The sequence below is a fragment of the Corylus avellana genome, chromosome ca8 (assembly GCF_901000735.1).
Source record: "Corylus avellana chromosome ca8, CavTom2PMs-1.0".
Taxonomy (NCBI): Eukaryota; Viridiplantae; Streptophyta; class Magnoliopsida; order Fagales; family Betulaceae; genus Corylus; species Corylus avellana.
The window spans coordinates 19,445,244-19,457,292 of record NC_081548.1 but is presented as its reverse complement, the minus strand read 5'-3'; the positions used below and the strand labels follow the sequence as shown (position 1 = coordinate 19,457,292).

The following is a 12,049-nucleotide window of genomic DNA, read 5'->3' as shown; positions in this document are numbered from 1 at the left end:
TTTGTAAATTTGGTGAGCTATTAAATTCTTGTGGATTAGACTTTTGCACCATAATTTCGTATTGAGAAGCTGATTAAATCCCATATATTGCAAGAATTCGAAGCAGTCTCATAGCATATTTGGGTTTGCATCGGAAAATATAATTTTTAAAGTTTTGACTATTTTTAGAATGAAAAATTGAAAGAATTGAAGCACTTTTAAAATTTTTTACCGAACATATTAATTTTTTAAGTTTCCTAATATATACAAACCTAAATAGGCACTCGCTTTGACAGTAAAGAGTACTTGGAAGGAAACATCTGGACCATGAATTTCACTTGATTAATTAATTTAATTTAAATTGCAAACGAGCTTGTATTCTCGTTCGGACGTCCCGGGCTAAGACCATTTTTTTATTGCTTGTATCTGCCCCTCATTTCCATGCACACCAACCTACATCAGAAGACCTTTGTGGTGGTTGTTACAACTTTACAGCAAGGGTTCAAGAAGAGTGGAGTGACCTTTTGAGGTTCATGTCCTTTTGGTAAGTGTTGACGGACATTTAGAGGTTCATGTCCCAATTGCTTCGGCTACCGCTTCTGCGGCTTATTTCTTGACTTTTCTCTAAGATTAAAAAATAATAATAATAATAATTATAATAATAATTTTTTTTTTTTTAATTAATGTTTTTTTTTTTTTTTTCACTGTATTATGTTTTGAGTCTTTTGTTAAGAATCCACCCCCTTTCCAATTTAGATCCCATGTAACCTTTCCTTATTGATTAAAAAAAGAAAAAAGAAAAAAAAGTAACAAAGTCGAGAGAATGGTGAGATGTTAAAGTTATGTTCTTAGCAGAAACGTGGCTAAACAATTGGGAGGTACTTAATGGTTAAGGATAAAATCCAATGAATCAAGATGACTTCAGGCTTCAAAAGCCGCCCAGCAGCAGCTCATGGGACCCCTTGTTTCACTCCATGGTGTCTTGTCTCTTGACAGCTACGGCTGTATTCTCATTTCTAATTTCTATTCCGCCAATGTATTTCTTTAGTTTGTGAATTGTTTTTGTATTCTCCTGTACGTACGAAGCTCTCAATCCTTTATGGTTTTATGAAACCAAAAACAGAGATTTCTCAAACTCTTAAAATAAATGCCCCTTGAGAACATGTCTAGGAGATTGAACGAATTCAACTTAAGAACATGCAAATAGGATTTATATTATATAAAAAAATTTACATATCCCTTTACAGAAAAGAAAAAAGAGATGACAAAATTTCCTAATCTCCTAATCTTATTAGTAAAATTCAGGTTTTGTTAGTTAAACACTTTCATTCTCCCTTTTGTTTTTTATGTTTAAAACAAAAATATTAATACACCGTACAAAACACTCAAAATTATTTTTTTACACCAAATCCAATTTAATTCACTAGCTAGTAAATTCTCGTGGATTAGTGCTCTTAAGTGCAATGGATTGAACAAATTAAACTTTGAGAACATGCAAATAGGATTTATATCCTATAAAAAAAGAAAATGCTAAGTGTTCTTCTGGTATCTTTTTAACTGTGATATGACTTTTAAAATCACCGTTAAATTTGATATTATCATTATTGACTTTTAATTTATTAGTGATTTTAAAAGTCATATCACAGTTGGGAGAATACCAGGAGAACATTAGAAGAACACCTAACATTTTCCATGAAAATATTGCATATCCTTAAAAAAAAAAAAAAAAAAAATGGAGATGGAAGAATATCGCAATACCCAATTTATTCCTCACTAGCTAGCACTTCTCTATTACATATTTCGCCAATTTAAACATAAAATTAATTTTTGGAGAAATCCTTGACTACGGATATGACATCAATTATGCATTCAATAACTACAACATCAACCACCAAGTAGCCCTTTCATGCATCCCAAAGATTTCCATGGTGTCAAAAATTTGGAGCGACCATAGCCGCTGTTGTAACCACAAAACTAATACTTAACTGTAAGGTAGGAGTTGGTCATATTGTTAGAGTTGTCCAAAAAACGTCATTATTCATTAGAGACGTTTGGTAAAAACTCTAAACATAGGGTCTGTATTTAAAGATAGTGTCGTTTACTGTACAAACGACACTAAACGGTGTCTTTTCGGGCCAAACGTGACGCAGGAGAATAATAATAATAAAGAAGACTTATTATTTATGCTTTAGTTTTCATTTTTCAATAAGGATTGGGTTTTTCCTTTCCTATTAGGATTATTTTCCTATTAAGATTTGTTTTCCTTTTCCAATTAGGTGTGCTTTTCCTTTTCCTTGTTAATTTAGGAGATGCCTAGCCTATATAAAGGCATCTAGTCTTTGCTAGTTCAAGAATTCAGTTTATACTATCAATTAAATTTAAGTCTTTCAAAGTTATTTCTCTATTTGCTTATTTGGGGCACTTAGAGATTTTCTCTTCCCTATTTGTTATTTTCTCTCTTCCTGAATTCCCTTTTCTATCTTCAAATCTTAGTTTCTGCTGCTTTTATACGCTATCAGAACAATCCTAATTTTGTCCGGCGTCAAAATGTCACCTTCTCAAATGTGACGTTTGAATAGTGCATGTCACCTTCCAAAACGTGACATTCACATTATTCAGGCGTCACCTTTTAAAATGTGACATTCTATTATTCAAATGTCACTATCCCTTAAATAAAACTAAAAATAAGAATTTATTCAACAAAAATATTTATATATACCAAAAAAATAAAACTAAAAAAAATCAAATTAATTTTTTTAAAAAAAAAATTGAGGGCAGGCTGCCGGTTCTATTTTATTTTATTTTTAAATAATTTAAAGATAATTGTTTAACATGCCTCAAGGCACTTTATTGTGCAGTCAGCAAAATTTAATCCCTGAAATAATTCTTTATATACATTATAATTTATACACAACGCTTACATACGACTGTTTCCACGGCCACTTCAGAGGTAAATTAAGGAGTAAATTTAATGTCAAGCAACACGCCTGCCGTTAATTTGAACGTTATTACCATGCTATAACAGTCCAAAACATTTAGAAAGCTGGTAAAGTTTATGTCTCAAAACAAAAAAAATACTTAAAAGTTACATCTTTACATCATAACACTTTTTCAAAACAAAAAAAAAAACAAAACAAAACAAAAGTATTATCTAAAAACATTAACAAACAAATATATGTCTCTCCGGATAAATCCTAACATTAATTTGAGAAATCCTTAACTACGGATATGACCTCAATTTTGCATTCAATGAACAAACCACCATCCACCAAGTAGCCTTTTGATGTGTTCATGAGATCTTTCAGTGCCAAAAATTTGGCAAAACCATAACCGCAGCCGTCGGGATCACAGAACCAATACTCAACTGCAAGGCAAGAGTGGGTCATATTATAAGATTTAGTTAAATTGGTTTCATATGTAAACATTTAGGAGCATTTTCTTTTGTTCATGCAAAAAGAAATGAAAGTTTATAGCATTTTTTTTTTTTTTTTTTTTTTTTTGTGAAAATAAAGAGAATAGACCTATCTTTTCAAGATGTTTGCTATTGATTTGGTCCCTTATACGCAGCTTGTATTTTGCGTACACTTTTCTTTTAGGAACAAGACTTTCTAAATCATCTAACATAAGGTAGAGAGACAAGAATGTGTCGGCTCCAGTTCCTCCTCCCTTCGACTCGAGGTTCAATTTCCTATATCCAAAATATAAAGCTAAAGGTTGTGTGCTAATAGAATATGTAAAACTACTTGTGATATAAAAGAGCAAAACGCCAATCATACCATCTTCGCCCTTCAACAGTGAATTGCTCAGAGTAATAATCCGCATCTTTCAAGGCCGTATAGTTGTCAATCTTCCAAGTGAAATAATTACGGTGAGGTTCAATTATCATCGACAAACTCTCCCCTTTACAAATACCTTTTATAAAAAGAACTTCCACCCCAAAAACACAAGTGTCATCAAGAAGATAACCATTTAATGAATCATTGAGAATATCATGAGAAAGCAACTGGGGAAATCCTCATTCAGTCTTCAAGTTATGAAAGTGTTTTACTCTCTCATTCGCATCTAAGTTGTTGAGGTTCACAAGCAATTGTAAAGTCACGTATCAAATCCCAAACATAATTAAATATAATAGCAAGGTATATATATATATCCAGATGGACAAATTGCAAAGCAAAGCTTTAAACTTAATCTTAGGTACCTTGGATAATCAGGTACTTGTCTCGGATTTGATCAAAAACAAAGAATTTTATTATGTTCACGTTAACCTCCCAGCCATGTGGAAGATTTTTGGTATCTGCTATTTCCAAATATAGAGAGATGTGGTCATTCCCATTGCTATTCTTTCTCCCATTTGGGTAGAGTACCAATCTCCTAGATATGGATTCAAAAATTCTTATATTTTACTATTTGAAACAAAAAGAAAAAAAGAAAGCAATAGCTGAAAGAAGGAGTGTCCAGAAGATGTAGTACCATTGATACCTATCAACTTCAAATTGGCCAGAATGACATTTTTCCTCTTTCATCCCTAACAGTAATGAAAAATTCTTGATTTGAAATGTATAATGAGGTGCTAGGAGATCTCTAGTTGATCGTATCATTCCTGAGATAAAATTAAAAAAAATAAATAAATAAAAAATAAAAAGATTAAAGTATATAGTTCCAAATCTCTCATGTGAAATATTTTGGGTAATTTTATTCAGCACATATAATTAATAACAATTAACAAACTACTTGCGATACTTTTTTGACAATTAATACTAAATAAAATAAAGCAAGTCACCAAAAATCAGAGAGCGAGCAAGAGAGAGAGAGAGAAGACCAGTTGCATCATTGTGAGCAGGGAGAGGATGCCAAGTTTTATTTTCCATGTCTTTCTTTTGAATTCTTCTTTCTCCTGACGGTTCTAAGTAACGTAAGGGGTTTTTGACAATTAAGGAAGGAGTACTTCCAATGGCCGTTTGCTTCGCCTGCCTGGGAACAATTGGTTTGATTTATTTATACAAAACCCAACTTTCATTCTTTTTCTGTAAAGCCTCATCAACTGTATTCTTTTTTTTTTTTTTTTCCTGTAAAGCCACTCATATGCAGCAAATTTCTCTTTACTGGAGCCCAAAGGGCCTAAAGTAGATTGTGATTGATACTTTTTTGCTTTTGAAGTGCGTTCGGCTTTGTCCTAAAGAAAAATAAGCTTAACGGCTAAGGTAAACTCTTTTTTTTTTTTTTTTTGCTTTGTTGTGTTTGTGAATGAGTGGGCTTGATCGTAATTGCCCGTGTGATGCGAACTTCTTCATTAAAGTCCTTAATAGAGCAATTAAGTCTTTCCTTTTTGGACTCTTGCATTTAATACGTCAGCTTTTGCAATCTTCGTTTGGACGACTCAATTTCTTGTCCAGATGAACATGAGAAAAAAACAAAACACAGCAGTTTGATCCTCGTTCCCAATCTCATTTGGACGAGATAGCGGATGAGCTTCTCGGTGGCTCTTCTATCACGTAACTGCTTGTTCAAACGAGCTTGTATCCTCATTCGGACGTCCCGGGCTGACACCATTTTTTTATTACTTGTATCTGCCCCCTCTTCCCATGCGCACCGACCTACATCAGAAGACTTGTGTGGTGGCTGTTACAGCTTTACAGCAAGGGTTCAAGAAGAGTGGAGTGACCTTTTGACGTTCATGTCCTTTTGGGAAGGGTTGACAGACATTTTCATGTCCCATTTGCTTCAGCTACCACTTATGCGGCCTATTTCTTAACTTTCTATTCCGCCAATGTATTTCTTTAGTTTGTGAATTGTTTTTGTGTTCTCCTGTACGAAGCTCTCAATCCTTTGTGGTTTTATGAAACCAAAACATTCAGAGATTTCTCAAACTCTTACAATATAGGAGTTTTAACAATTGCTATGGATTTGAACGAAATTTCCTTTACATCAAAGAAAAAAGAGACGACAAAATTTCCTAATCTCCTAATCTTAATTCGTAAAATTCAGGCTTTGTTAATGAACACTTTTTCATTCTCCCTTTTGTTTTTTATGTTTAAAACAATAATATTAACACATTACACAAAACACTCAAAATTACTTTATTTTAATGTCAATGCATCATAACACTTTTTCAAACAAATAACATAAAACAACCTCTAAAAACTATTAACAAATTGAGCCCTGTGCTCCTCCAACATCAATTTTGCATTCAACGAACAAAGCATCACCGACCAAGTAGCCATTTGATGTGTCATGTAGATCTCTCTTGACAAAAACTTGCAGAAACCCCAATAGCGGTTGGGCTCCTAAAACCAGAGCTCAACTGTGAGGTAAGAGTTGATCATATTTATTAGATTTTCTTGGATTGGTTTTTCATGTAAATTTTTAGGAACATTTTCATTCGTTCATGTCAAAAAGAAATGATAGTTCAGAGCATATTTTTGTGAAAATTAAGAGAACAGACCTGTCCCTTCAAAGTGATTGCCAAAGATTTGGTTCCTTATTTGCAGCTTGTATTTTGCGTACAATTTTCTTTTGGAATGAAGGCTTTCTGAATCATCTAATTTCAGATAGAGAGATATAGATGTGCCGGCTCCAGTTCGAGCCTCAACTTCCTATATCCAAAATATAAAGATAAGGATTGTAAACTAACAGATTGTAAAGTTTTGATTGAGATTGATATAGAAGAGCAAAACTCCAATCGTGATTACCATTTTCGACCTTCAACAGTGAATTGGTCAGAGAAATAAACCTCATCTTTTAAGGCCGTATAGTTGTCAATCTTCCAAGAAAAATAATTACGTTGAGGTTCACTTATCATGGACAAACTCTCTCCTTTACCAGTGTTTTTAATAACAAAAACTTCCACCCCAAAAACACAAGTGTCATCCACAAGATAACCATTTGATGAATCATTAAGAGTCTCATGAGAAAGTAACTGGGCGAATCCCCATTCAGTCTTCAATTTATAAAAGTGTCTTACTACTCTCCCATTTGCGTCTAACTAGTTGAAGATCACAAGCAATTGTAAAGTCACATATCAAATCCCAACATAAAATATATTCAAGAGTTATATCCATATATATGGACAAAATGCAATCAAAGTTTTAAACTTAAGATTTAGACAAAGTTCTTGGCAAAGGTACCTTGAATACTAAGGTACTTTTCTTGAATTTGATCAAACACAAAAAATCTTATGTGCACGTTGACCTCCCAGCCAAGTGGGAGATCATTGGCAGCTACTATTGCCAAGAATAGAGAGATGTGGCCGTTACCATTACTATTCGTGTTCCCATTTGGGTAGAGTACCAATCTCCTATACATGAAAACGAAAATGCTCATATTTTTATATTAAAAGAAAAAGAAAAAGAAAACCAATAGCCAAAAGAAGAAAGAGAGTCATGAAGATGCACTATTGATAGCTGCCAACTTCAAACTAGCGAGAGTGACATTTTTCCTCCTTCAACCCTAACAGTAATGAGAAATTATTGATTTGAAATGTATAATGATCATGAGCTGGTGGGAGATCTGTAGTTGATTGTACTATTCCTGAGAAAAAAAATAGAAAATGAGGAAAAAATATATTCAAAAGATATAAAGATAATTATTATTGTAATACTTTTTGTTAATAGTTGTGTATTCAATAAGAGGTCAGACTTCAGAGGGTTGGGCAGTAGAGTAATTCTTAAAGTTCCAAATCTTTCCTGTGAAACCTTTGTGTAATATATATATATATATATATATATATATATATTCTGAGATTATAACAGGGGAAGGGGGGAGGACTTTGGGCAATTTATGTAGTCAACAAGTAGCCAACAATTAGAGAGAGAGAGAGAGAGAGAGAGTACTATACCAGTTTCATCATCGTCATGAGGGTGAGGATGGCAACAATTACAAATATATATATATAATTTATGTGCTTTCCGATTTCAAAACTAGGAACATATATTTTATGTTGTTCCTTTTTTTTTAAAAAAAAAAAAAAGAAAAAAAGAAAAGAAAAAGAAAGCTAGGAATAAGGAATAAAACTATTTATGTTTATGAATTCTTCTTACTGAGTCTCCTTTCGGCTCATTCAGTTTTATTTCTTGTTTTCATGTAAAAAACACACTGGGATAAGAGGCTGGAATAGGGGTGAGAACAATTATTAATTTTATAATATTTTTGTATCAGCTATTGTAATAAGTGTAATAAGAACTGTGGTCATAATTTGACATTATGCAACTAAGAATTATCATTTTCGAATTTCACTATTTATCATATTTCGTGATAAAAATTTTATATGTTTATCGTATCCTTTAAAATTAGGAATATATATATATATATATATATATATATATAAATAAAAACCCTTTAAACTAATAGCCGTTTATGATAGAGTCCTACAATGTTCAGAAGGTACTAAAGTAACCCATCAAACTATCAAAATGTATAAAAAATGCCACTTATTTTTTTATATTCCCATTACACCCCTATTCTTTTAACAAATAAAATAATAAAATAATTGTAAAAAAAAAAAAACCAATTTTTAAAAAATACAAAACAAAAAAAAAAGGCGAATAAATACAAAAAAAAAAAAAAAGTGTTTTTTGGAATAAATAAATAATTAGTCATTGTAGTTAGCATAAATTACAAATTGCTTCATATCGTATGAAAGTAAAATCAAAGGTTCTTGAGATATTAAAAAAAAAAAAAAAAAAAATTTAGCCCCTGGAGTCAAATTCCGTTAAAAATTTGTTTTTATTCGCCCATTGGTTTTTTTTTTTTTTTTTTTACAATTATTTTATTATTTTATTTGTTAAAAGAATTGGAGTATTATAGGAATTTAAAAAAATAAGTAGTCTTTTTGATACATTTTGGTAGTTTGATTAACTACTTTAGTACATATTGAACATTGTGGAGCTCTATTGCAAACAAGTGTTAATTTGTAGGGTTTTTTTTTTTTTATATTTTTCTCTTAAAATTAAGTACTTTGATAGATGATTGAGTCACACTATTGAGGCGCAACAGTGCAGCTCTCCTCACATAGACAGCTCTTAGAACATGCTTTGCAGAGTGCAATTTTAAATGCCATAAGTGACTTTGACTTCTCTCACTAGACCTTAATTACTTTTCAAATTGAATGATCAAAGGCCAAATCCAACCCACACAATCCAAAGAGATATAAAAGAAATTTGGTAAAGTCTCAAGGAGTCACCTCAAAGAACAAAATCAGTTTAATTCATCCATTCTAATATTTCCATAGCAGTACAAAAAACACTCATTATTCTCCGAACAAAAATTATAATGTGATTGAATTACAAAATATCACAAACTCTTAAAATTTAAATAAAAAATAAAATTAAATACTAATAACGTAATTACTTAATAAAAGTAATGACTTTTTTATTTTTATTTTTATTTTTTATATAAGTAATAAAACTAAGGACTTAATTAATTCTCTTGTCTTCCCGCATCATAATTCATTTCACAAACTAGAATCTGTCGCTTTCGGTCCTCGCTTGGACTAAAACTTTTAGAGGCCTTTTACCAAACACAGACACCGCCTCTCACGCTGAACCGGACATGAACAGCCTCCTCAAATACACATAAACACTCTTGCCCAGCCACAACACTTTAACACGATTTGCATTAATGGAGAGGAGAATTTAAACCGAGATCGAAGGAATTTCAGAGGGAGGTGGGTAGAGAATTAGAGAAACATTTTGGATGATATGCCGAATTTCGTTCAAATTATTATTTTTTATTTACGGACTTTTTCTTTCTATTTTAACTTTTCCAAGAAATACAACAAGTTATATCACTTTTTCAAGACCTGTGGCGCCTTTGTTTTCAGAATGGAATATAAGCACAACAAGAAAGAGGCACAAGAAAAAAAAAATGAAAGAATTTTTCTTTACCTCAGCATTAATGGCGACGAAATTGGATAAAGTTAATCAGTACGGACGCGAAGCCTGGGAGTTCTCTTCAGATAACAGAGTCCCACCTCCGGTTAGATCTCCGATCCTGAAAGCCTCAGCCTTCCCCTTCCTCAACTTTCATTCCTTTCCTGTAAAGACTCACAGCGTAACTCTGTTCACTGGAGCCCAAAGTTTTTTGCTCTTGAAGTGCGTTTGGCTCAAAGATTGTGCTCTTTAAAGGTACTTTTTTCTTAAAAATTTGGGTCAACTCTTTATAGTAACTCGGTTTATACCTCTCCATTTTTTTTTTTTTAATGTCTGTAAAACAGCAAAATGTGACACTTGACATACAAGAAAATTGCAAAATCGATACCTCGGTTGTTTTCCTCAGTCTAATGGAATTACTATAATAAAATAAACTAACCTTTTAAAAAAAAAAATTAATATTCTTGTCCACTTCACGAGCTGGTATTGGTCGTCATTCTAATACACACCGGAAATTAATATCTAGGTCCTCCCCATGTTTTCTCATACACACTGTAGATTAGTCGTGTTAGAATGCTCTGATATCATGTTAGAATAATTGAGAGATATAGAATAGTGGAAGAATAATAGGGAAAGCAGAAGCACACAATGGACTACATTGTATTGATATTAATTGATAATGAATGACTACAAAGACTTCTATTTATAAAGAGGTTATGAGTAATAAGTAAGTAACCTAATAGACTAAAGAAAGGTAAACCTAGTAGACCTAGAACACATAAGAGGTAAACCTAGTAGACCTAGAACACATAAGGAAATAAATAACCCTAACATAATATTCTTAACATCCCCCCTCAAACTCAAGGTGTAAGCTTAAGTTTGGATAAAATAAAGGGAAAGAAAGAGTTGAATTCGCCGAAAAAGAGTTGCCGAAGTAACGCCATAAAAGTTGCTAGAGACCAGCAGATTCTGCGTCAATTGAACAATGCATTTAAGGTTCACTTGGTTATAATTTGACTTGAAAACCATATACTAGTAATTAAGAAGCTCGCCCGGTTAGATGAGAAAAGCAAGGCCAGTTAAAAAGGGGCTTCTTTGGCCCGTAACCCTTGGACTGTCTCGCCTGGTTAGCTGAGTTAAAGTCTGACCCAAAAATTCTAACTAGTAGATCGTCTCGCTTGGTCGGCTAAGATAAGCAGAGCTGGTTGAAGAGGCTAATCATGCCTAAAATCCTTGGACCGTCTCGCCTGGTCGGCTGAGCTAAAGTCTGACCCAAAAATTCTAACTAGTAGATTGTCTCGCCCAGTCGGCTCAGTTAAGTAGGGAGAAAAAGGGCCAGTTGAAGAGACTAATCATGCCAGAAACCTTTGGACCGTTGAAAAGTCTAATCCAAAAAATTCTCACTAGTAATGGATCAAAGGCCTAAGAGAGACTGTAGTGACCGGTGATGGCGGCATTTGAGAAGGCATAAGTGGGCCGGTTGAAAGGGGCTTCTTTGGCCTGAAAACCTTTGAGCCTGAGGAAAGATTGATCTAACCCGAGAGTGCCTACCGCAAGAAGAATAAACTGGATTGAACTGCGCCAAAGAAAAAGGTTGTGGAACCGAATTGAATAATGTATGAACTGACTTGAACCGCACAAAACAAACGCCTAAATTTGGAGAAAAATCTTGTTTTCTGCCATATAGAGATGCCAAAAGTAAAAATAGACTACAAATTTAAAATCAGGACAAAAAAATTGAGTGCGAAACACCTGGCTGGTAACCTTTGAGTCTAGTCAACACTACAAGAAATTTGCTCATTAGCGGCGACCCAAAGTCGCCGCTAATGAGAAAAATGTCGCCGCTATTGATCAATAGCGGCGACCCTTGGTCGCTATTCAGTTGCTGGTAGTAATCCGCCACTGATGATCAATAGCGGCAACATTTCGGGTCGCCGCTATTGATGGGTCAATAGCGGCGACTTTTAGTTGCCGCTAATGACTTTTTTTGTTGCCGCAAAAAAAGTTTGAAATGGGCCGAGTGTCGCCGCTGATGATGGTCAATAGCGGCGACCATCTGGGTGGCTGCTATTGACTATCAATAGCGGCCACCTTCTAGGTTGCTGCTATTGATAATCAATAGCGGCCACCTTCTAGGTCGCTGCTATTGATAATCAATAGCGGCAACCTAGATGTCGCCGCTACTTAGTATCAATAGCGGCAAC

At 33.5% G+C, this 12,049-nt stretch overlaps 1 protein-coding gene and 1 long non-coding RNA gene across 3 annotated transcripts; both read right to left on the bottom strand.

The window, feature by feature from the left end:
• Window positions 1-3,031: 3,031 nt before the first annotated feature.
• Window positions 3,032-4,539, bottom strand: LOC132190663 (MATH domain and coiled-coil domain-containing protein At3g58250-like). 2 transcript variants are annotated; one of them, XM_059605702.1, is made up of 3 exons: window positions 3,756-4,138; window positions 3,501-3,667; window positions 3,032-3,343 (listed from the first exon to the last, which is right to left on the bottom strand). In XM_059605702.1, the coding sequence occupies exons 1-3, from the start codon at window positions 3,863-3,865 to the stop codon at window positions 3,180-3,182; spliced, it is 441 nt and encodes a 146-aa protein (XP_059461685.1). In that variant the 5' UTR covers window positions 3,866-4,138; the 3' UTR covers window positions 3,032-3,179. The 2 variants fall into 2 exon arrangements, 1 of the variants encoding a protein (XP_059461685.1); XR_009441156.1 differs by lacking the exons at window positions 3,501-3,667; window positions 3,756-4,138 and adding an exon at window positions 4,450-4,539.
• A 2,503-nt stretch (window positions 4,540-7,042) lies between these two features.
• On the bottom strand, window positions 7,043-11,518 carry LOC132190389 (uncharacterized). The gene is made up of 2 exons (XR_009441129.1): window positions 9,861-11,518; window positions 7,043-7,506 (listed from the first exon to the last, which is right to left on the bottom strand). It is a non-coding gene; the product is annotated as an uncharacterized LOC132190389 (long non-coding RNA).
• Window positions 11,519-12,049: the final 531 nt, after the last annotated feature.

What these genes read in the sequence shown, in the direction of transcription:
- LOC132190663 (XM_059605702.1), bottom strand. Translation starts at nt 3,865, where the DNA reads ATGATAATTGAACCTCACCGTAATTATTTCACTTGGAAGATTGACAAC. An exon ending in ACTGTTGAAGGGCGAAGATG is followed by an intron (nt 3,668 to 3,755) that starts GTATGATTGGCG and finishes TTTTGGATATAG; the next exon opens with GAAATTGAACCTCGAGTCGA. An exon ending in CAAACATCTTGAAAAGATAG is followed by an intron (nt 3,344 to 3,500) that starts GTCTATTCTCTT and finishes CTTGCCTTGCAG; the next exon opens with TTGAGTATTGGTTCTGTGAT.